The sequence below is a fragment of the Mauremys reevesii genome, linkage group 3 (assembly GCF_016161935.1).
Source record: "Mauremys reevesii isolate NIE-2019 linkage group 3, ASM1616193v1, whole genome shotgun sequence".
In the NCBI taxonomy this organism is placed as follows: Eukaryota; Metazoa; Chordata; order Testudines; family Geoemydidae; genus Mauremys; species Mauremys reevesii.
The window spans coordinates 91,733,637-91,758,962 of NC_052625.1; the positions used below are offsets into that span (position 1 = coordinate 91,733,637).

At 42.9% G+C, this 25,326-nt stretch overlaps 1 protein-coding gene across 1 annotated transcript; it reads left to right on the top strand.

Moving 5' to 3' along the window:
- Window positions 1–9,123: 9,123 nt before the first annotated feature.
- Window positions 9,124–23,887, top strand: SOD2 (superoxide dismutase 2). Its single transcript, XM_039532068.1, has 5 exons — window positions 9,124–9,279; window positions 12,981–13,183; window positions 17,030–17,146; window positions 20,224–20,403; window positions 22,860–23,887. Exons 1-5 carry the CDS (start codon window positions 9,245–9,247, stop codon window positions 23,003–23,005), a joined length of 681 nt encoding a protein of 226 aa, XP_039388002.1. The 5' UTR covers window positions 9,124–9,244; the 3' UTR covers window positions 23,006–23,887.
- The last annotated feature ends 1,439 nt before the right edge of the window (window positions 23,888–25,326 follow it).

The following is a 25,326-nucleotide window of genomic DNA, read 5'->3' on the forward strand; positions in this document are numbered from 1 at the left end:
TTTCTTCAAACTCCTTTTTGGCTTTTCTTATTCCATTTTTACACTTAATTTAGCAGTGTTTATGCTCCTCTCTATTTACCTCAATAGGATTAGACTTCCACTTTTTAAAAGATGCCTTTTTATCTCTCACTGCTTCTTTTACATGGTTGTTAGGCCACGGTGGCTCTTTTTTTAGTTCTTTTGCTGTGTTTTTTAAATTTGAGGTATACATTTAAGTTGGGCCTCTATTATGGTGTCTTTGAAAAGTGTCCATGCAGCTGGCAGGGATTTCATTCTAGGCACTGTACCTTTTAATTTCTGTTTAATTAACCTCCTCATTTTTGCATAGTTCCCCTTTCTGAAATTAAATGCCACAGTGTTGGGCATTGGGCTCTTTAGGTTTTCTTCCCACCACAGGAATGTTAGATGTTGTTATATTATGGTCACTATTTCCAAGCGGTCCTGTTATAGTTACCTCTTGGACCAGATCCTGTGCTTCACTCAGGACTAAATTGAGAATTGTCTCTCCCCTTGTGGGTTCCTGTACCAGTTGGTCCATGAAGCAGTCATTTAAAGTATTGAGAAATTTTGTCTCTGCATTTCGTCCTGAGGTGACATGTACCCAGTCAATATGAGGATAATTGAAATCCCCCACTATTATTGAGTTTTTTATTCTGATAGCCTCTCTAATCTCCCTTAGCATTTCATTGTCACTATCACTGTCCTGGTCAGGTGGTCGATAATAGATCCCTACTGTTATATTCTTATTAGAGCATAGAATTACTATCCATAGAGATTCTATGGAACATGTGGATTCATTTAAGATTTTTTACTTCATTTGATTCTACATTTTCTTTCACATATAGTGCCAATCCCCCTGGCACGACCTGTTCTGTCCTTCCGACAGAGCTGTAACTAGCTATTTTTGCACATGAGGCAAGAATATAAAATTGCGCCCTCCCCCCTCTATATAAATTCATAGTAGCTACTTTGTAAAAAAAAGAAAAATACTTAAATAACAAAAATAATAATGATAATAGAACATTTATTTATTTTAATAATAAGTTCCGCGTACAAAATCAACTAATACATATAAGGTGTGCATCATAGTACATGTAACATACTATTTAAATAATCACAAATAAAATGTAGCTGTAGAACCATATCAGATACGATTAATGATTATTTTTCAAAATTGTACTTTTTGTGCTTTTAGTGAGGCAAATTCATTGATAATTGCATCAAAATTAATATTATTCGCTACTTCATGTTCTATTGACAAGATAGAGATATTTGTTAATCTCTCCTGATCCGTGGTTGCTCAAAGGTAGTTTTTAATTAAATTGAGCTTAATGAAGCTTCTTTCACAAGAAGCCACAGTTACTGGCAGGCAGAGAAATATTCTTAATGCAATTTCTAAATTTGGATAAGATTCAGCCAAATTATATTCACGATTTAACTGGAGAAGGTCCAAACTAGTTGCGCATGAAACCTTTGGAAACAACGCTAACGCCTGATGTTTAAAACTCTGAATCTCTGACGAAATTTCTGAGGCATTCAAATCGCTGTCATATTTGAGACTTAAATCCACTGCTGCTTTTTGAAGATTAGTAGTGTCCATTTTAACAAGCAAATCAGCCGAAAGAAAATCGAAATCAGAAGATATCTCATTTAAAGTTTCATATCTCCAATTTAACTCAACTATTATGGTGTCAAATATGGTTTTTATTTGTACTTTGAAAGATTGTTCTGCTGATAAATTAGAAGATTCATCTGCACACTCATAAAGTTGCTGCCTTTTTACTTTTCGCTTTCTGGATTCAATAAATTCTGCTGGTATTTCTATATTTTCAGCCGTTATTTTACAATCTGTAAAAATATTGACCATATTGTTATCGCTTTCACGCATCTCTTGTAAAATATTTCATAATCCGTTGATCATTTTACAAGCCTGAGAAACAGTGATGCCTTTTGCTTGTAGGGCTTTATTCACTCTGTCAATATGAGTTAGGATATTAGGCCATATGGATAACGTGCACAAAAATTCATAATTAATTTTTTAAAGAAGGCTATTAGCTGTTGATACTGCTTCTGGACATTTCGATGCAACAGCAACATTTTTTAGAGTCTTGGTCACTTCTGTAATCTGCAAATTTAAGGCTTCAATTGCATTAGCTCTTGATGACCATCTAGTATCAGCATGACTTTTTAGTGATACTTTTAACATACCCATTAAAATATCCCAGCAACTGGTTGAATGAGAAAAAAAATGTGTATAACTTTTGTACAGTGGCAAAGAATGAAACCATAGTAGAATTTATGGAAGCCACACGTACTCCGACTAAACTTAGACAGTGGGCTGAACATGGTACAAAATTCGCTAATCTATTTTTTTGCAAAGTTACAGCTTTGACGCCTTTTTATATATGTATTTTGTAAATATGATATATTTGCGCCATTGTCATAGTCTTGGCATCTCGCATTTTGAAGATCAAGCCCATCATTTTTGAGCTTCTTTATTATTTCTTCAGCTAATCCACTTCCCATTTTTTCTTTGGTTTCAATGAAATCTATGAAATTTTCTTCTATAGATACAATTCCGATATTGATTCTCATGTATCTCACAATCTGGGACATTTGCTCTCGATGAGATATGTCTGATGTGCAGTCCAGAAGGATAGAATAATATTTAGTTTTTTTTATTTTGGATATAATTTCATTACAAACTTGGTTTGCTAGTAAGCGAATAAATTCATTTTGTATAGCCGGTGAAAAATAACTCACTGAACCTTTTTTGTGAGTTACGATATGCTGTTTTAGTTGAACATCATAATGATTTATAAATACCAATAGATTAAGAAATATTCCTGAATTGGGGTTTTCTATACTGCTACATGATCCTCTAAGTGGTAAATTGTTTTTGGCGCAAAACATCACGGCATCAAAAATTATTTTTAGAATTTGTCTCCATTTTTGTTTATCAGTTTCAATAGCTTTTTGTATTGCATCTTCGACACATTCTCCGCTTAGTAATCTCTTTTGTAAGGATTTCTATTTACAGAAATTTTCATGATGATTGGTTGAATTTTCATGTTCCACGACATGGTTTAAATTTTTCCAATCATTAAATCCTACTTTCTGATTTGCAATATTAGGTTTGGTAAAGCGCTGATTGAATAACATGCATGGAAAACAAAAAATGGACTTACTGGTTTCTGAGTAAATAAGCCAATTACGCTCTACGGTTTCACCATTAAAAAGCTTTTTAAAAAAACAGTCTTCTGAAAATTTTATTCCATCTTCTGATGTTCATTCACAGAAATCTGCAGATTTTCCCTAGTCAGGTCCATGTTCAATAAGGTGGCATCCTATTTTATCGTTTATACAGGACCAAGATGGTGGATCGTTAAAATTGATTTCAATGATTTGCATTGCAGAGGAATTATGTTGCTGATCGCGGCCGTTCACACTAGTTTTAGTCATGATATCTAAGGTGTCGAGTATCTCATCATTGTCAGTAATCGATACTGAAGGTGAAGTTGTAATCTCACAATCCAATTGCTGGTCGATAGCAACAATAATTTCTGAAGTTGTATAATTCTCATTGTTACTATTAGATAGCGGTGCTGAATTTATGACATCAGAGACATCAGCTATTGGCGTATTCCCATCGTTTGATGCATTTTTCACTAGCCATTTCCCCATTGTCATTGACATTTTTTCATTTTCTACCGTAGCGTGTTTTCATTGTTTACAGCACTGTGCCTCACTCGGACGTTTAGAATTCATACTATTCATAATGCAGGGTCTTGTTCAATAGACTGGAATAAAAATTAAAAATGCATAAATAAATGTATTAAATTCATCTAAACATTAAACAAAATTAATATATTATAGTGATTGCAGATTCCCAATCTGTGATCTCCATAAGAAATAAGGAATGATAAACAAAGGCACTCACCGTTTGGTGGGTCTTAAGCAGATCTGAGAAGTCCTAATATATAATATGCGTGTGCTCACTGGGAATACTAGAACTCAATTACTCGAATGACAGTTGTTGTGTCTGCAGACAAATGCACTGACATCATCTTTTTCTGTGCCCCTCAGTTTTGCGCACCTGAGGCAAATGCCTCACTCACCTTGTCCGTGTTACAGCATTGCCTTCCGATATATTTGGTACCCTGGAATGATTGTGTCTCATTGATTGTCCCCACTTCATCAGGTTTCTGTGATGCCTATTATATCAATATCCTCCATTAACACGAGGCACTCTAGTTCATCCATCTTATTATTCAGACTTCTAGCATTTGTGTACAAGCACTTTGAAAACGTGTCACTGTTTATTTGTCTGCCCTTTTCTAATGTGTCAGATTCTTTTTTATGTGAATATTTCTCATCTGATCTGGCCCATACTTTATCCACTTCCATCCTCTCCTCCTGACTAAAACCTAGAGAATCTCTATCAATAGACTCTCCTCTAAGGGCTGGTCTACACTATGGGGTGGGTTCAAACTAAGATACGCAACTTCAGCTATGCTATTTGCATAGCTGAAGTCGAAGTATCGTAGTTCGACTTACCTGGCCATCCTCACGGTGGCAAGTCGACTGCTGCTGCTCCCCCGTCAACTCCACTTACTCCTCCTGCCGAGGTGGAGTACGGGTGTCGATTAGCGGATTGATTTATCGCGTCCAGACGAGATGCGATAAATCGATTCCCGATACATCGAACACTACCCGCCGATCTGGCAGGTAGCATAGACGTAGCCTAAGAGAAGTCTCTGTCTGATCCACGTGCTCCTCTGTAGCAATCGGCTTTCCCCCAGCTCTTAGTTTAAAAACTGCTCTGCAACCTTTTTAATGTTAAGTGCCAGCAGTCTGTATGGGCTCCCCCATCCCTAAAGTTTCCCCAGTTCCTAATAAATCTAAACCTCTCCTCTCTACACCATCGTCTCATCCACGCATTGAGACTCTGGAGCTCTGCTTGCCTACCTGGCCCTTCGGGTGGAACTGGAAGCATTTCTGAGAATGCCACCATAGAGGTCCTGGATTTCAGTCTCTTTCCTAGCAGCCTAAATTTGGCCTCCAGGACATCTCTCCCACCCTTCCCTATGCCATTGGTACTTACATGAACCACGACCACTGGCTCCTCCCCAGCACTACATATAAGTCTATCTAGATGCCTGAAGAGATCCGCAACCTTCGCACCAGGCAGGCAAGTCACCATACAGGTCTCCCGGTTATCACAAATCCTGCTATCTATGTTTCTAATGATTGAATCTCCCATTACTAACACCTGCCTTTCCCTAGTGACTGGAGTTCCCTCCCCCAGAGAGGTAACCTTAGTGCGAGACGATACCCCCAACATCATCAGGAAGGAGGGTCCCAACTATGGGAAGGATTCCCTCTGCTCCCGTTTACTGCTCTGCTTCCCTGGGCCTTTCATCCTCCTTAACAGTGCAGGGGCAGTCTGACCGAAGGTGGAACAAATCTACAGGGTCCCGGAAAGCCTCATCAACATACCTCTCTGCCTCCCTTAGCTCCTCCAGTTCCACCACCCTGACCTCCAAAGCCTGTACGCAGTCTCTGAGGGCCAGGAGCTCCTTGCACTGAATGCACACATACGTCACCCGCCCACAGGGCAGGTAATCATTCATGCTACACTGAGCGCAATAAACAGGATAGCCCCCACTCTGCTGCTGGGCTTCTGCCTGCATTCTCTCCTATAGCTATCTAGGTTAATGATAGGGTTTTTGTTTAAATCAAGAAGTTTAAAGGTAATAAAGAATGGCAAGTGTACCTTGCCCCCTTCCCACTCCCCCTCCAAACTCTGTTAGCGGCCCCTGCTTGCTTGCTTGCTCACTGCTTTATAAAGCCCTGGCCTTCCTGATAGCCCTGCCCCCTGACTAAGGCTCAGGCAATGAACAGAGGCTTCTAGATTTCAAACCTTGTTTAGAAGTTCACAGTTCCCAACTGCAGGCCGCAGCCCCCAATCCTTCAAACAAAGAAACAGACAGACAAACACAAACTCAGCACACAGCAAGTAACCCCCAAACACAAACACACACTACAGACAGCCACTTACCCCAAGGGTCCCATATTTGCTCCTCCTTCACCTGGAGAACTCACTCTCGAAACTTCCTGTTGGCGGCCGCTGTTTGTAAAAGCACTGCCTCTCCTGCTGGGGATCAATCTCAGTGATTGACACACTTGGTGCCTTTGCTGTTTGGAAGATACCTACATACCTTTCAAGTGAAAGATCTGCCCTCTTTTAAAATCACATTTCAAAAAAATAGGAAGATTGTTTTGGCTCAGTATGACACTGCCCTGTCAATCTCCATATTCCAGTCCCTGAGATTTTCATGGGAGAAGAGTAAGGCAGATACTGACAAGGCTCTAAATAAGAGGCATTCTAGAACTCCCAACAGACAGCCTCCATCAAAGATTACCCCAGACAGTGACCACTTTAGAGACCTCATGTGCCAGTACTGGGAGCTCTTCAGACTTTCAATTCTTCAAAAAATCCATGGCGTCAGAAACCAACCCAGGTAGGTTGGGAAGGGATGGTGTGTGCCCCTAGTCTCTGCCAGAAGCTGGGACTGGGCGACAGGATGGTTCACTTGATTGCCTGTTCTGTTCATCCCCTCTGAAGCACCTGGCATTGGTCACTGTTGGAAGACAGGATACTGGGCTAGATGGACCTTTGGTCTGACCCAGTATGGCTGTTCTTATGTACCATCTAAGCATGATTGCTTTATCAAAGTGCCCAAGTGCTCTGGCTTTCAGACTGCCTACAGAGTCTTCAGTGTCAGTAACCAGATGGTATCCCAGAAGTCATCAATGTGTTCAGTACCATTGTCATCTGTTAAACATGTATTGCTGAAGCAGCACCCTCAGTACAAATGCCATCTTCTAAAATGGAACCACTGAAGCATTCAGCGCTCCTGGTACCGACACCAGCCTCTATGAAGCCTCATATTACCTCAGCTCCTGTATATCAGGTACCTCAGGAAGTTTGATGCACCAAGGAATTGTATATTTCTGATGTGATAGAACAGGGGTCCCCATCGCAGTGCTCGTGGGCACCATGGCGCCCGCTGGGGCGTCTAAGTGCGCCCACGTACTGTCTGGTGGACAAGCATCCACTGAAATGCCACCAACAAGCTGTGTCATCCAGAGGCGTCGCTGCCGAAATGCTGCCGATTTTTGGCAGTATTTCGGTGGCGATGCCTCTGGATGACACTGCTTGTCAGCGGCAATTTGGTGGCAATGCCTATTGATGTTGCCGCTTGTCGGCGGAATTTTGATGGATGCTCGTCCGCAGCTATGGTCCTCCGTGGCTCGTTTTCTGGTGCCCCCCAGACAAAAAAGGTTGGGGACCACTGTGATAGAAGCTCTACTGTTAATGGATTCTGAACAACTAGGTCACCAGACCGTATCTTTTCCTGATAGCACCTGATCTCCAGCACCCAATCTCCAACACCTACCTCACAGGAAGACAATAGCTGTCTTCGCCATTGTCTGCCCCACCTTTGGACTATGTCGAGGATGATTCCTTAGATGCCCAGATTTTGGTACAGGGGTCTCCTGCCTGTCATTAAAGGGACATTTTCCCTATCACTGTCCCTTGCAGGGAAATTCCTAGGAAAAACAATTTCATGCCGCTTCTCACTGGCATTACCAACATTGGATGCCCCCTTTTTTGCCTTATGGTCCACCTCAGGAGCCATACTGGGACACCTGGGCTCCCTATCATCAGTAGTTCTGAAGACCTAGCTCCTTTTGAGGAGATCACTGAAGGAGATATTCTCCTGCTACATCACTCCTTTCTCAACATTCCCAACCTCAGGAGGACTCTTTTGAGGAGCAAGAGGTTGCAGCAGACAAAGTGATGACTATTGCAGACTAATATTTCAGCATTGTTGCCAGATGAAGTGGTAATGCCTCTCCTCCCCACCTTCTCTTACTGACAGTTTTAAACATTTTCAGTAACTGATGAAAAACATTGCTGATTCAATACAGATTCTATTAGAGGAAGTCCAGGAGTCACAACATAAAATGTTGGACATTTTGCATACATTTTGCTCTAGTTGTGTGGCTCTACCAGGGAATGATACCTTCGTGTATCCTTCTAAGACTATCTGGCAAACGCTTGCCACCACACCACCCAGATGAAAATGGGCCAATAAACGTATTAGGTTATGGTGAAAATTTTGGAATTTTTGTTTTCACATCCTGTGCCAAATTCTTTAGTTGTGGAGCGTGTCAATGAACATGACAGACATCACACAAGGTCTATACCTTATGATAAAGACCAACAGCAATTCAACCAATTGCATCCCAAGAGCTATTCTTCAGCAACCCTGCAATTTTGGATTGCAAATTACCGAGTGCTGATGACGAAATACAACCATACTTTGTGAAAAATCCAATCATTTTATTGAGCACCTCCCTGCAGAACACTGTGACTAGGTCAAGTCCATAATAGCTGAGCATAAACTCCTAGCAAAAGCCTCACTGTGGGCTACAGCTGTCTGGGTTTCCTAGGGAGGTCCAAAATACTGTTAAACACTTTCCTTTCCCATTTCCAACCTGCATAGGAGCAGATTATATTTTGCAGGCCATCACATCTGGTTACTTCATTAATGTCACCTCCATCCTCCCTCCCACACCCTCATCCCCATCCGTTTTCAGGAGTCTATTTGGCTGGGGGGCTATGCTGGGGGGGACGGGACTGTTTTTGTTTCATTATGTTTATACACGATTTCCGTGCAAATTTATCATCTTGTCTATGACAGGGCTAAATTGTGCACGTAGCTCGGGCCTCACTATCGTGAAATGGCTACAAATGCAATAAAAAACAAGCGATTCAAAAGATTAACAAACGGAGGGGGGCGTCAAAGACGCTCCTCACCCGGGGCACCATTTGGTTTGTGGCTGGTCCGAGCACCACGAAAGCCCCGGCCCCGCCAGCGCCATTGAGCTGCCCTACAGGTGGCGGCCCCGTCACCCGGCTCCAGCCGCCCTGGGGCTGGGCGGGTCCGAGCCCAGCAGCGTGCGGGGCAGGCGGGCGGCCCGGCCGGTCCCTTCCCGGGCTGGGCGGTGCCGGGGGCCCGGGAACAGGCGGGGGCGGGGGCTGATCGCTGGGCCCGGTCCCGGTCCCGCCCCGCGCCGGGCGGGGCGGCGGCGCAGGCGCCTTGTTCGCGACCTCGGGGCAGCGAGCGGCCTCCTGCTGCGCTCAGTCCGGCCCGGACCCGCCGCCGCCGCCATGGCCCTGCTGTGCCGCCTGGCTTCCCGCGGCAGGTGAGGCCCGCCCGCGCTGCGGTCCCGGGGCGCCCGGCCGAGGCACGGAGGGAGGCGCGGGAGCCGGGGGTCGCAGGTGTCTCAATGTCAGTGTGACCTGCCCAGGGGCCGGGTTATTAACCGAGTGTGTGTTAGCCCCGGCCTGCCCCTCCCCACCCCGTTACCCCCGCTCTGCCCCTCCCCACCCCGTTACCCCCGCTCTGCCCCCACTCCCTACCCCGTTACCCCCGCTCTGCCCCACCCCCACCCCGTTACCCCCGCTCTGCCCCCACTCCCCACCCCGTTACCCCCGCTCTGCCCCCACTCCCCACCCTGTTACCCCCGCTCTGCCCCCACTCCCCACCCCGTTACCCCCGCTCTGCCCCCACTCCCCACCCTGTTATCCCCCTGCTCTGCCCCACTCCCCACCCGTTACCCCCGCTCTGCCCCACTCCCCACCCCATTACCCCCTGCTCTGCCCCCCCCACTCCCCACCCCGTTACCCCCGCTCTGCCTCTCCCCACCCTCTCCCCCCTTGCTCTGCCCCCCCCACCCGCTCCCCACCCCGTTATCCCCCGGCTCTGCCTCCCCACCCCTGCTCCCCTATCCCGTTATCCCCTGGCTCTGCCCCTCCCCACCTGCTCCCCATCCGTTATCCCCTGCTCTGCCCCTCCCCACCTGCTCCCCATCCCGTTATCCCCTGCTCTGCCCCTCCCCACACGCTCCCCACCCCGTTATTCCCCCGCTCTGCCCCTCCCCACCTGCTCCCCCACCCTGTTATCCCCGCCTGCCCCTTTCCCACCTGCTCCCCACCCCGTTATCCCCGGCCTGCCCTCCCCACCTGCTCCCCACCCCATTACCCCTCGGCCTGCCCCTCCCCACCTGCTCCCCACCCCGTTATCCCCGGCCTGCCCCTCCCCACCTGCTCCCCACCCTGTTATCCCCCGGCCTGCCCCTCCCCACCTGCTCCCCACTCTGTTACCCCCATTCAGCTCCCCACCCCATTATTCCCCTGGCCTGCCCCCACTCTGTTCCCCACCCCATTACCCCCACTCTGCCCCTCCCCACCTGCCCCTTACCCTGTTACTCTGCCCCCACCCCGTTATTCCCTTGCTCTGCCCCTTACCCTGTTACTCTGCTCCCCACCCATCAGCCCCTTGCTCTGCTCCTTACCCCTTTACTCTGCTCCCCATTATCCCCTGCTCTGCTCCTCCTCCCCATCTACTCCTTACCTAGGGTGACCAGATGTCTCGATTTTATGAGGACTTTCCCCTGATTTTTGGGTCTTTTTCTTCTATAGGCTCCTATTACCCCCCACACTCTGTCCCGATTTTTCACACTTGCTGTCTGGTCACCTTATCCTTACCCCTTTACTCTGCAGCACCATTATCCCTCTGCTCTGCCTCGCCCCTACCCATCTGCTCCTTACCCCTTTACTCTGCTCCCTCTACCCTGTTATCCCCCCCGCTCTGCTCCTCCCCCATCTGCTCCTTACCCTGTTACTCTGCTGCCTCATTATTCCCCCTGCTCTCCCCTCCCCCATCTGTTCCTTACCCCTTTACTCTGCTCCCCATCTGCTCCTTACCCTGTTACTCTGCGCCCCCTTGTCCCCCTGCTCTGCCCCCTCTCCCATCTGCTCCTTACTCCTTTGCTCCACCTACCCTATTTCCCTACTCTGCCCCTTGTACCACAGCTACCCCCTTACTCCCACTCTCTTTTCCGCCTTTCCCTGTTACCTCCTAATCCCATCTGCTCCCTGCTTTGCTTCCCCTTACCTCATTACATCCTCACACTCTGCCCTTCCATACCTCAGCTGCCCGCCACTCTTCTCTTCGTACTTCATATTCCCCCGCCGTGTCACTGGACCAGACAAGTGGGTGGCCAGAGGCTTGTTCATACAGTGATTTCCAGGCCCACTTCACTTCTCTCTTCCCAGAGTGGTGGGAAGTTCCCTGGCCTGGGGCCTTTGCCCATCAGCTCAGATACCCTGGCTGGCAAGGCGCAGGGGAAGGGTTCAGTTTTGTTTTCTGGCTATGGTTAGATTATCATTTTTAATTTTCATCAGCTTCATCCTGCTCTGGGGCTGCAAATGCTTCTACAGCTGTGTGGGCTTCTTGAACTAAATGGGGCTACTTATCTGAGTAAATCTAAGCAAATGCTTAGGTGTTCAGAGACTTGAGCCCTTCATACTGCAAAGCCCCCAGGAACAGCTCTTGTTTCCTTTGTGTGAACTGTTTAGCATCAAAGAGCAAGGGTGGGTGAGATATCTTTTATTGAACCAACTTCTGTTGGCGAAACAAGCTTTAGAAATTACCTAGAGCTCTTCTGTTGCTGAGAGAGACAAGCTTTTGAGGACCTGAAGAAGTTGGTCCAATACAAGATATTATCTCACCCACATTGTGTCTCTAATGTCGTGGAACCAACATGGCTACAACAACACTGTCTAGCATAAGGGAACTGGATGTTGCCAACTCATAATTTTATCACTATTTGTGTTGTTGCTGGTGTTTTTCCTGCAGCCTTAGCTGTTGGAACCAAGAGATTGCACAAGAATCTTGGCTTTTGTTAAAAAGAGAGAGGTTTCTAGCTCCCATAGTTGCAGTGAAAAGGTTGCTTGGGGCTGCCAATACTGTTAATAACTTCTTGGTACGTCTGGACCTTAATTACATAGAGAAATTCTACCAGTATTACTCACATTGAGAAGTACCTTATGCCACAAGTAATCACTATGAAAGTAATGGGACAACTTGAAAAGTGTTACAGATCAGGGCAACTGCACTCCTGTTCCCCTCTGTGGGCCAGCAAGGCCACTCACACTCAGGCATTCAGCTGCCGAGCTGTTACCTCACTAGAGTGGAAATCTACTCTCCCTTCTGACTGGGGTATTTCCAGGCTGAGGAGTTCCCTGCCTTCATTGTGTTACTCCTAGCAAAGGCAGTTTGTCTAATCAGCCCTGCTTAGTTTCTCTTCAAGGACATAACAGTGCAGTTATAAGTTACCACACAGTTCTTCCTATGCTGGCCTATTTTTATTCTTGGGGTAAAAGCATGACAGAGAAAACACATTAAAAACAATAAAAGAACCAAGTTATCTGCTAGCCAGTTTACTGGAGATTTCCCTCCAGTTTTGGCCGGTGAGTCCTTCAAACTCACAAGGAGGTCTCTTTTGTAGTCACAAATTCATAGTAATTTCAGCTCTGAACTAGCACACTCCTAAACAGTGGAGTTCATCTTTCATGCAGTTTGGGGAGCAGGTAAATAGTAGACACTGGGACTCTTTTCCCAGGGCATAGTTTCAGAAGGATGGATTTAAGGTGGATAATTTGCATTCCTTTTACCCCCAGGTGTTTCCTAGGAAATCCACTTTATGTGCATTGTCCCCAAATGTCCTCTGAAGTTCCTAACATTTCTCCCAAGGTTTACTTTAGTCTCCTAGAACAGTTACAAACAATACTATGACACACAAACAATTGTAGGTTTTAAATGCATTGGACCCCATAAGTATTAAATCTAATTCATTAAAGTTTAACTTCATTCAGTGAAGTTAAATTTAACTCCATAAGATTTGTCCAAGATGTTAACATCAGTCTGTCACAGTACGAGACTAATCCACATAAGAGTGGCAGGATCTGGCACACGAGACCATTGTGTAACTGTATTTGCTTTTTTAAAAATAATTTAATATTGAATGCTCAATAAAATGATTTCCCCTCCTCCCCCCAGGAGTCGCACTCAGCTAATTGCAGCTTTGGGATGTTTGACCTCCAGGCAAAAACACACTCTTCCTGACTTGCCTTATGACTATGGTGCCCTGCAACCCCACATCAGTGCAGAAATCATGCAGCTACACCACAGCAAACATCATGCTACTTATGTGAATAATCTGAATGTTGCAGAGGAGAAATATAAAGAGGCATTGGCAAAAGGTATGTGTGGGTGCTGTTAACAGAAGGGAAGAAAGCTACTACAATCTTATCTTGTAGTTACTGCATGTGACTTGCATCTGAAGAAGTGGGTATTCACCCACGAAAGCTCATGCTGCAAAACGTCTGTTAGTCTATAAGGTGCCACAGGATTCTTTGCTGCTTTTACAGATCCAGACTAACACGGCTATCCCTCTGATGCATGTGACTAGTAGTCAGGAGATATGGGTCTTACTCCTAGCTTTGCTACAGTCTTACTGTCATGACCTTAGAAAAATCACTTAACTGAGACACCTATAAAAGGGTGATACTAGAGTATCCGCCTTCCTCTCAGGCGTGTCAGACTTAACCATGACCTGCAGAATTTGCCAAAGGCTCAAACTTAAGGTTTTCTAAAAGACTCTATAGAACTGCAAAATATTAATAATACTTTAGATACATAGCAATATTACACATTTTTGCTTGCCAAGTAAACATATTTAAAAAGTTCTGCATTGGTTTCCTGTAATATCAGTGCTGCATGTCTTCTGTTTCAGAAAGTTGGCAGCAATAATCTTAGCACTGTTTTCAAATATGTTTCAGTATAATCGTATTGAGAAGTTCATCTTACTTCTTGTTCTGTCAGAATACTGGACTGGTAAAAATGAGTGAACCTCCCTTTAGCCAGGCAGATCAATTTTTGTTGGTGCTGGTGACCTGTTTCTAAAGAACACCTGATTTTTAAGATATGTTCTGTCTAGAGAGTCACCTCTGCTACTATAGTTGGTTAACCCTTTACAGCAGTGGTCCTCAACCTTTTTTGTTTGGCGAAAACCTTTAGAAGAGCTGCTTTCTTAACCATGTAAAAATGCAATCACGACAATCTCTCTGCACCATGACCTGCAGAATTTGCCAAAGATGAAATTAAAATTCCGCAACCCTCTCTGGAACTGTACCAAGACCCTTACATCCAACTTCGATGCTGAGGCTCAGTGGAGCGTCACATGGAGCACTTCGACCGTTCAATACAAACAGCTTGTTGTTGATCCTGTTGAGGAACCACTGGATTTTGTTTTATGTTGGAAAGACTGGTGCAGATTGAATTACATCAGGACATATTATGGGAGATGTGGACAAACCTCCTTTAAATGGAAAATGAGGCAAACACCTGTATGCGACTGTGGTCACCAGGCACAAATGATGGAACACCTCATATCTGAGCGTCCTTATATATAATTTTTTTTTTTTTGCCAGGGGCCTGAAGGTCATTCACCAGCTCACTGCTGCAGCAGCGTGCTGGCTGTCAAACTTAGATATAAATTTGTAGTTGTTGCTACCTATTGAACCCATATGAAAGAAGACCACTTTACCCACTGCTTTACAATACCATTTGATGGTCATGTATCAGCATGTGCGATTCATTTCCAAAAATAACTAGGTGATTTAGATGCACTTTAAGGGTCAGTGGGATTTACACACATAAATCAGGGTATTTCTGAAAATTGCTTGGTACTTAACTAACTAGGTCATTCATTTCAAATCCATTTTCTTCAAATGCCATATTGTCTATAGTAGAAGTGTGAATTTAGTTCCCTCTTTTATCTGGATTAGACAATGCATTTTCCCTTCAGTAGTGGTCAGAGGAAAGTTTTGTTGCAGAAAAGAATTAGAGAAAATAGGATTAAGGAAGGAAAAGTATAAATAAGAAAAGAACTAGACATACTGCTTATTGCACAAAAGCGTAGTAATTAAAGAAATGCAGGATTGTTGTCTCCATTGGTGGCTCCCAGATAAACAGATATCTGTCTGCAGCATTGTAAACTGTTCCTGATATGGTGTATTAATGGTACAGACCAAGTACTGCACTTAGATATGTACACGCAGCTTCCACTGCCTTCACTTTGAATTGCATGTGTGTATCAGAAGACAGGGTTTATCCCTTTTTTAAAAGTCTTTCAGATGTATTCTGTACACCCTGAATGTTCACTATGTAATGTTGTTTTTTTGTTAACATACAGCAGTGTTAGTAAATAGTTGCTTGTACAGCTTTAAATGCCAATAAACTCAATACTTCCAGTAGCATGAATTTTGTCCTTCAGAGTTCAGTTTTGTAAACATTGCTAGGAAAGAGCAGTGTCTCCATTTTTGTCATCTAGTTTAAAAATAAACCCTCAACACCATAAGCAATGTGCGAAAGCATGCCTTTCTGAGAGTGAAAATTTAAATTAGAATGAAACTTCCTCATATTTAAAGAGAAATGTTTTAGTAATGCATTTCAATATTGGATCATACTGTAGTATTTTTAAAGCAGTGTTAATCTGTAGGTGTGTGCTATCTTGTACTCTGTTAATTAGTATTAAGTATAGCTCATGTAATGTATGTTTGTTTGTTTAGCGAACATTGCTTTTCAGAGTTTTGTATTCATTTGAAAAATATTAAATTAACAAGGTACCCGAAGAGATTTACGGCCCAGTTCAGGAAAGTGGTTAAATGCGTGCTGCTTGCTTTCCTGAACTGGGTCCTTACTACAGAAAATAAGAATATTTTACTTCAATAAAATTTTTTTTTTCCAATGTAGGCCCTGATTTTATAACTGGCCTCTCACAATTTCAGGGATTTGCCAGTTGCAAGATCAGATTCTTGGACAACTAGTTCTTTAGAGTGTACGCCATGTCTTCATATGTGGTTATACAGCGTCTTCCAAATGGAGGTCTATGGTTATTAACTGCAGTTATATAGTGACTTGCCTCTGGCTTATAGTACATTCATTTTTTTGCTTCTCACACAGTGATATGTAGCACTGTTAGTGGGTTGCAAAATCAGCGTAATGATAGTCTATCAAATGGCTGTTTGGGTTTTGATCTCTTGGGAGCGGTGGTCGTAGAACCTGCATCCCTAGGACAGTGCATCTCATGCCTTCCAATCGGTGGAGTCTCCTTCTGCTCCCTTCCCTCAGATGTATCATCTAGTCCACTCTCCGCATCAGTACCTGTGGAGAGAACATGAAAACGATTGCTCACCTGTATCTGCATTGCTGGTATATGGATGCTCCTCTTTATTCTTCATCCTCCTCCCTTGCCGTATCCCATTCCCCTTCCTTTCCCACTGCACACATAGGAGGGGGGAACGACTGGCACTAAGACCCAGGAGGTGATGTCCACCTGCAGAGTCAGCAAGCTGGGGCAGCATCCTCCCTCACCTGGGCAGCTCTGTGCTCTCAGAAACTGCGAAGGGAGGGGGCAGTGGCACCTTGCCTTTTGTTTGTTTGAGGGGGGCAATGTACTCCCGACACTCAAACTACACCCCTGGGTGTCCCCATCCCCATCCCCTTGTGTGGTGGTTTACCTCTCCACCAGCTGCTCCAGGCACCGGAAATGACATGCTCGTGCTGCTGGGGAGGGGTGCATGACTGCTTCTGAGTCTTCCCTGTCGTTTTCTGCGGGGAAGCAAAGAAATCTGCAGGGGGTATGAATTCAGAAAACCCTTGTGAATTCGGTACATTTTTACAACCTAAAGCACTTGTATTTTACCCTCTTCTGCTCATCTTGCCAAATGGTAGAACACCAGTAAACACCTGTGCAGGAATGTACATGGTCTTTTGATGCAGAGTGGATCATTGCAAAGAGTTGCCAAACAATGACATATTATGTGTTAAGATGTCAGAGAGCTATGTTAAAACAGTTTTGTGTACAACATGGTTTACAGTGGTGAGCACAAATGCCACAAACGTACTTTTTCACAAATTTTAATAACCTGTTGCAGCACTATACTGTAGTTAAGCTTTTATCTTGGTACGAACAGGGCTTACTGTATTCATCATTGTGGCAATACTTTCTTCCACTTAATTCTATTGATCTTGTGTGTCTTCAGGTGATGTTACAGCTCAGGTGTCTCTTCAGCCTGCACTGAAGTTCAATGGTGGGGGTCACATCAACCACACCATCTTCTGGACAAACCTTTCTCCTAATGGGGGAGGAGAGCCTCAAGGTTAGTACTTATTCTTGCTGGCTTACCGATATGTCAGCATTAACCAATAGAATTAATTGTGACAAACTGTGGCCTGTAAAGAAATCTCTTGTATTTAGTTTGTCACTTAAAAGCTAAAAGACTTTGAAAAATTAAGGTCCTTCAAAATTAGCAGTCTTCTAGTATGTCTGCTCAGCACCTAACGTAATGGGGCCCTGATCCTGATCAAGACCTTTAGAGGCTCTTGTAATACAAATAATTAATATTCTAATTTTTTGCATACACTCTAAAATAAAGCTTTACTGAGCATGAGTCTAGTCTTTTTTTAAAGACAGATTTGGTTACATAGGTAGCTATATATTTGTTTACAGTATAAAAGCTGCCATTATTATGATGTTGCCATTGTAAAATTCATTAACCTTTTATTGATTGACTATAGAGGAATAAATTAGCCACCCGAAACTCTGATAATGCAATAAAAGTCCCCAAGACCTAGATTAGTGTTGAATGCGCTGCAATCCATGGAAAGAAAAAACTCACAGGTAACAAAAATCAACCATTCCAGGAGTTGGATCAGGCTGTCATTGACCTGACTCATTAGCTTTAAGGCTTTAAAAAACGTCATGGAAGAAGTGTAGTTTTAAAGAAGTAAAGTGTAGAGGTGTGATAGACCAGTGGTTCTCAACCTTTCCAGACTAGTGTACCTCTTTTGGGAGTCTGAAGCCCGATCCCTGCTGCCCAGGGCTGAAGCATGTAACTTAGCTTCGCAGGGCCCCCTGTGGTGTGGGGCCCCAGGTAGTTGCCCTGCTTGCCACCCCACAATGTCGGCCCTGGACTTGTAACCCCCTAAACCCATTCTGCGACTTCCAGGTTAAGAAACATGTCTCTAGATGAGTTGACATACCCCCTGGAAGACCTCTACATACCCCTAGAGATACACATACCCTGGTTGAGAATAACTGTGCTATAGACCATGACAGGGAGGCAGTTAAAGATATTGGGGACCATGTAGAAAAGAACTGGAGAAGGACATGAAGGAGGCTTTAGACAAAGGTGATTCTCCCCCAGCCCTCCCAAAAAATTAACGATTTCATTTTTATGTAAAATCAGAAAGTGTTTTGAGTGGAGGTGTCAGTTCTTTCAATCTCTGGGATTCAGGATAGTACGTAACTACTTCAGTTTTGCTCTGGTAGAAACTAGGCATTTGTTGTTGCTGTGATGTAGTTAACATGCTTTGAAGAGTCATTGGTAAGGTTAAGATTCTATCACAGGTATTTTTTTAGTAAGTCAGGGACAGGTCACCAGCAATAAACAAAAATTCACGGAAGCCCGTGACCGGTCCCTGACTTTTACTAAGAATACCCCGGGGGTGCTATGGGGGGGGGAACTAACAGTCAGAGTGCTGCTGGGGGCTGACCTCTGGCAGCTGCTCTATTCCCGCCACTGCTTCTGTGGCAGATGCTGACCACTGCTGCTCCAGCGGGGATGACCCAATCCTGGCTGCTGCTTCAGCTCTGGGGCTGCTGCTCTGGTGGCCCTGGGGCTGACAGCTGCATCAACCCTGCCACTGTGGAAGAAGTTATGGAGGTCCTGGAAAATCATGGAATCTGCAACCTCCATGACAGAATCATCTTATTAGCCATTATATATAGGGCTGTAGTTTAACCTCATAATCACTCATTAAAATTGTAGCTTCATAATTCAGTGTTTGCTAGTTCTTCTTTGTCTTCAAACTACCAAAAAAAATAATAATTAGAAACTTCAGAATTCCCACTATGGAATTGAGAAACAGGAAGGTGGAGTAAATGTGTCACTGAGGCTAAGCTTGAATAATACAGTTCAGGCTCACTTGTGCACAAGAACTTTGTGAAATACTTTAGACTAAAGTCTGCCTTAGTTTTGCTTCCCTTTATCTTGTATTCCTTGCAGCTTCCAAGAAAGCATGTTCTAATAATTTCTAACCGAGAAAGTTTAAGCAAAGACCTCGCAATGCTGCATTAAAGCCTATATGTAGAGCACTATAAGAGTTCATGCTCCTCCTCAGGTACAGAAGATGCATCATTTGCTTAAAGATCTTACAGCTGAAATTAGGCAAAGCGGCTAGGGAAGAGAGTAGGTCATGGAAAAACTATAACTGGGTTCAAAAAGGAATTAGGTAAGTTCATGGAGGACAGGTCCATCAATGACTGTTAGCCAGGATAGTCAGGGACGCAATTCCATCCTCTGGGTGTCCCCAAACCTCTGACTGCTGGAAGCTGGGACTGGATGACAGGGGATTGATCACTCAATAAATTGCCCTGTTCTGTTCATTCCTTCTGAAGCATCTGGTATTGACCAGTTTCAGAAGACAGGGTACTGGGCTTGATGGACCATTGGTCCGACCCAGTATGGCCGTTCTTATGTTAGTTACAGAGGGTTATAATACAACTGCTCAAATATTACCTTACAATATGGGATACAGATGTTAGTGATATTAATGCATGCTGCAGCTCACAAACATTCAGTAAAGTCTAAACACGTTCTTATCATTCTAATGCCTGTTTTAACAATGCCATGAGTGAGCCAGCCTGATTCAGCTCTGTCTTCCTCAGTATTCAATTGAGGCGTGGGGACCTTGGCATGAGCTGGCACCTGCTCATCCGTGAGCATCAGAGGTGCAATCTGTGCGAAAGTTTATAAGGATACTTGTCTCGCATACTTTCAAGTCAAACTATCTAGCACTCTTCAAATAACACTGCCCCCCCTCCTCCCCCCGTTCATCCTGATGTGGACTGCCTGTCTGTCTGACAAACACACAAGCTCCTTAGCATTATAAATACTGTATAAGAACATGGTCGTACCTTTACGTTGATTATTGCACCTTGAGATTTTTTTGCCTTACTGCAGTTTAAAAGGAAAGCAGAATCTGTATAAAATACTAATGCATAAGATCTGTTAAGAATTAATTCTTTTTCCTTTCTCAGAAAAAATGAGGAGGGGGAAGCCAACTGCCTCTGCCTCTCTCTGACTTCAAAAATAAATCTTGATATCAGCTGGAAAATAGTGTAAAGTGCAGTGTGTGTGGTTTTTTTTGTTTATTTTTTTAATATAAATTTAAGGGGAACTGATGGAAGCCATCAAGCGTGACTTTGGCTCCTTTGGAAACTTCAAGGAGAAGCTGACGGCAGTATCGGTTGGTGTTCAAGGCTCAGGATGGGGGTGGCTTGGTTTTAACCAGGACCAAGGCCGCCTGCAGGTCACTGCTTGTTCCAATCAAGACCCTCTGCAAGGAACAACAGGTTAGTTTTGTTTTTAAATGATCTTTGAAAGAAAACACAAACTGTTATGTATATTTATGAGGAAAGTAGCTGCAGCGGCAGCTTGAAAGAGCTATTTAATACATGCATCTTTTTCTTTCTAAGTAAATATGGCTAGAGAGAGACTGCATGTGAGTGTATCTTTATTAAAAATGATGAAAAGTAGTAATATCCTTTTTAAACCTAACACTTGTGAAGAACAGCTTATAAATTTTGGAGAATGTATGGGGGGAGGTTTAAAATCTTAACTTCAGTGGACAGGGAGAGGAGGAAGATGGATGAATTTTCAGCTGTACAGGGACTTTAGCTTTCATGGATGATGGGAGGGTTCCTCATAAGGTTTCTTCTTTTGGAGAGAGTAATTTAAAAAGGCATCAACTTAAAAATTGCCTTCATTTGAAAACTTTTTGCCTCTCTTTGCAAACACTTAATATCACCTAGAAGTGGAAGATTAAACTGGTTGGTTTGTTCTGTGTGTTTGACAGCACTTTGTGCATAATTTCCCCTGTGTGTAGGCTTTTCTCTCAACAGAGGGGAGAGAAACCTCTTCTCTTTTTACAATCACACCACTTTTATTTTTAAATATGCTGACATTGACAGGGCACACTGGGGCATATGTTAAAACCTGAAATGACACTTACCTTTCTTTGAATCACTACAACTAGGAGAGTATATGCTAATGACAGATACCGTATATACTCGTTCATTAGCCCATTTGTTTATAAGCTGACCCCACAAGATGGATAAGTAAAAATAGCAAAAACTGTATGACCCTTTCATAAGCCGCCCCTATATTTCAGGGGTTGGAAAACTTTGGCTCCCAGCCTGTCCAGGATAAGCCGCTGGCGGGTTGGGACGTTTTGTTGGCATGGAGCCCCTCAGCTCCCTGTGGCCGCAGTTCGCTCGTGCCACTTCCCGCAGCTCCCATTGGCTGGGAACGGCGAACCGCGGCCACAGGGAGCTGAGGGGCTCCATGCCTGCAGAAGCTCCAGGTAAACAAAATGACCATGTATTAGATATTCAATTCAGTGATTCCATAGAGCAGGGATTGGCAACCTTTGGCATGCGGCTCGCCAGGATAAGCACCCTGGTGGGCTGGGATGGTTTACCTGCTGTGTCCGCAGGTTTCGCCGGTCACGGCTCCCAGTGGGCACGGTTCGCCGGTCCAGGCCAATGGGGGCGGCGGGAAGTGGTGGCCAGCACTTCCCTTGGCCTGCGCCGCTTCCCAAAGCCCCCATTGGCCTGGAGCAGCAAACCGCGGCCAATGGGAGCCGCGATTGGCCAAACCTGTGGATGCGGCAGGTAAACAAACTGGCCCAGCCTGCCAGGGTGCTTACCCTCGCGAGCCGCATGCCAAAGGTTGCCAATCCCTGCCATAGAGTTTAAAAATCATCAAATTTTGGTGTAGACCCGTTTATACGCTGGCTTCTGTTCTTTAATGCATCATTTTTTAACCAAAAATATTTGGCTTTTGAACGAGTATATACAGTTTATTATCAGCCAGAGATGGCTCTTAAAGATTTCTCAGCCAGGGATAAGCCAACAGCAAAATTTTGGACCTGACCCCTTTTAAAAGATGTCTGATTTGTCATGGGTGCGGGTTTTATTTGACTCTTTGCTGTGATGGTAGCAGTTGAGCCAGTTGGACTCAGACTGCACTGCTGAGGGAAGATACCACAGTACATCTAACAAGGTGCATAATTTTTGATGGTTTCTCTTATTGTCTGTCTCTCCCTCCAACCCCAGTGCAAAAACTCTGCAAACTTCCTCCATGGCTCTAGAGAGAGAACATACCACATATGACAGTTGTTAATCACATCAGTTAATGGACTTTTGGAAGGCACTCCGATATTGTGGTGTTGAGGGCCATACAAGAACCTATGTAGAACAGAATACAGGGGATGAACTGAATCTCTGTGGATTAGCAGCTGCAAAGACTCTTTAGCTGGATTCAGTTGCAATTCCTTGTTGGGTTTTCCTAATCCTTAATCTCACAAAAACAATAATATATAACTAAATCAGGTGTTTAATATGTTTTAAGGCACAAAATACATTAGAGTGGAATGTTACATAAGCACAAGTTTCTAGAAATATGATTATTGTTGCACCACAGCAGAGTATTTTGCAGTAACTGTGTTCCTTAAGGCAGTTTTTTCAGTTCAGAACTTTATTTTTAGAACTTATTTGTGCTCTCAGGATTGGGTGTTTTCATAGCTGTGTATCATAAAATCAGCTACTGCACTTCCTTTTTTATGGGAAGCAGCTGTATAAGATCTAGCAATGCGCACCTGTGTATTGGAGGGTTCATTGTCGTCTTTAAATGGTATGGAAATGAAGAATAAAATAGTTTGGAAATATTCTGAAGTAGGGTTTTGAAATATTTCGTATTCATCTGAAAATATTTTCATAAACTCACAAAGTTATTTTCTCTTTTCTAGGTCTTGTTCCTCTGTTAGGAATTGATGTGTGGGAGCATGCTTATTATCTTCAGTATAAAAATGTTAGACCTGACTATCTAAAAGCTATCTGGAATGTGATCAGCTGGGAGAATGTATCTGCAAGATACACAGCTTGCAAAAAATAAAGTCTCACACAGACTATTACAAGAGCACCAGTTCTACTCTGAAATCATTTTTGTAGTAGTGTGTTTACTGGCTTGTTGATGAGTCGATCCACTGCTGAAAACACTTTAATGCACCCAATGAAAAAATTTGCAATCAAGCCAAGTGTTGCTTGTCGAATTCTGTGAAAGGTATTTACCCATAGACTTAAAGCTTTAAACTCTTGTGCAACAAGTGGAAACAATTCTCTCATTCTTTGTAGGGATATAACTCTTTAAAATTTCATTGTGGTTCTACTGAACTTTCCTGTATTTGATAGCAGTAAACTTATGAATGTATCTACTATTGTCCTTTATTATAGAAGGGAAAACCAAGCTAATCTACATCACAGTGGCTTTGTGAGGAATAGTTACATATGAAGCACTATAAAAGTGCTAATTATTAATATCATACCAATACATTTCACAATACTTGCACAGATTGTTAGGGAAATTGTTTCCAAGAGCATTTAATGATTTCAAAGGCAAAAGTGATACTCAAAATAACTATTACAAGTTAAATATGCAGTGCCAGGGAGCTTCCTTTAGAAAGTGATAGTAGCAAACATTTAAAAAAAAAAAAGACTGCATTGAATGAGGAGTAGCGGGACACCTGATTCACTTGTGGTAAGGGGGTTTGTTATGCTCTTGAAGCTTCAGTGTATGAGTTTTGGTCCCTTTTATTTAGGAGCCAGTGAAGATAGAAGTATTTTCCCACAGCTCCGTTCCATTCCATATGAAAATATAACTGAGAGCAAGTGATAATGATCCGTTTACTGAATGTTTTCTGATGCTTATTGATCTAACTTAATTCCTTGTTGCGCTTAAGTATTCAAGTAGAAATGTATGTACCTTATTTGTTGCCATAAATAAAAATAAAAAAAATCAATAACTGAATCCGTAGTAATAAAACTTTCCCCTTCAGCTGCAGCACAAAGGGACCACCAAGCTACCTACATACAACAGGCATCACAACAAACTTCCTTGGACCTCTGAGGATGCGTGATGCAGGGCCAAGTGGGAACTGCTATGCTTTGTGTGCTCTGCATTTTTTTTTAATACAATACATGGGGTAATTGGCTTTAAAATAATTTAAAGATGCAATGTTTTGCCTCTACTATCTTGGTAAAATAAGCTTTTTTTCAAGGTATCTTTCTGAAAATAGATATGCTCTTATAACTCAGAGTTCAGATAGTAAATGTAGTTTAGCAAGAAAATGCAATACTGGGAGCCAGGATGGATTGATTTTTAAATCAGCAATTTAAATCATGGTTTAAATTATGAAGTCGAAAGCCTTGATTTAAATTGTTTTTAATCATCTTTTCCATTTGTACTTTTATTTTTCTAAAAAAAGGTGCATTCTCATTGGTATAACCACTGAAATGTTGATTTACAATAAAAAGCCTTTTCACTAGGCTTGGTACATCCTTTTGCCATTTAGGAGAGTATGCTATAACTATACATTAAGCAATTATATAGCTTGATATTTTCAGATTCTTATTCATTATACACTTTTAGTGTGTTAGAAAATGGTGAATAGTGTATTGCTTATTTATTACTATTGTGCCATATATTTAAAAAATTGACCTCAAAAGAAAGAATCGTGAGGGGGAGAAACATGCATTTTATAGAAAAGTCTTTAACTCCCAAGTTTTTGATAGAGGTTCATGGATTCAGTTTATTTTGTATTTAAATGGTTTAAGAGATTATAATTTTAGGCCTTAATATATTTTGTATTAAATTCAGATTTCATTTAAAACAGATTTATTTAAAAAAAAACAACCCTCATTTAAATAAAAAATCTGGTTTAAATCAATTTTTTTTAAAAATCTGATCTGTTTTTATCTATGTGTTGAGAGCAGAGTGAATTGTTCTCCCCTTCTGTTCCTATATGAGCATATGAGGCTTTAATATTACTGCTACAAAATTGAAATAGAAAAGCCATATTTTAAAGTTCCATTTAGTTTCAGAAATAAACATAGGTTGAATTCAGCTGTGATGTGAATACAAGTGTCCTAATGTAATTGTTTTCCCTTAATACATTTTTAGCAAATGGAACATGTTACAAAAATCTGGCAGTAAGTTGGCTGGGCAAAAATATATATAAAAGCAAAATTTTTGCAGTTGTCACTAGTTGAGATTTTGTAAATGTGAACTTAGGAAAAGTTAAATCAGAAAAATAAATGCTTTAGAGGGCTGCTCAACAATTAATATTCACCTTAACAGCATAAGAAAGTCATATGTTCTGATTATTATTGGGTTTTTTTTGGTCATGTCCAAAGTTTGTGGGATGAGGAATTCATTGT

Bases quoted from the DNA above. Each gene is read 5' to 3' on its own strand.
- SOD2 (XM_039532068.1), top strand. From the start codon at position 9,245: ATGGCCCTGCTGTGCCGCCTGGCTTCCCGCGGCAG. The intron at 13,184-17,029 runs GTATGTGTGGGT...GTGTGTCTTCAG, and splicing joins TAAAGAGGCATTGGCAAAAG to GTGATGTTACAGCTCAGGTG. The intron at 20,404-22,859 runs GTTAGTTTTGTT...TCTCTTTTCTAG, and splicing joins CCCTCTGCAAGGAACAACAG to GTCTTGTTCCTCTGTTAGGA.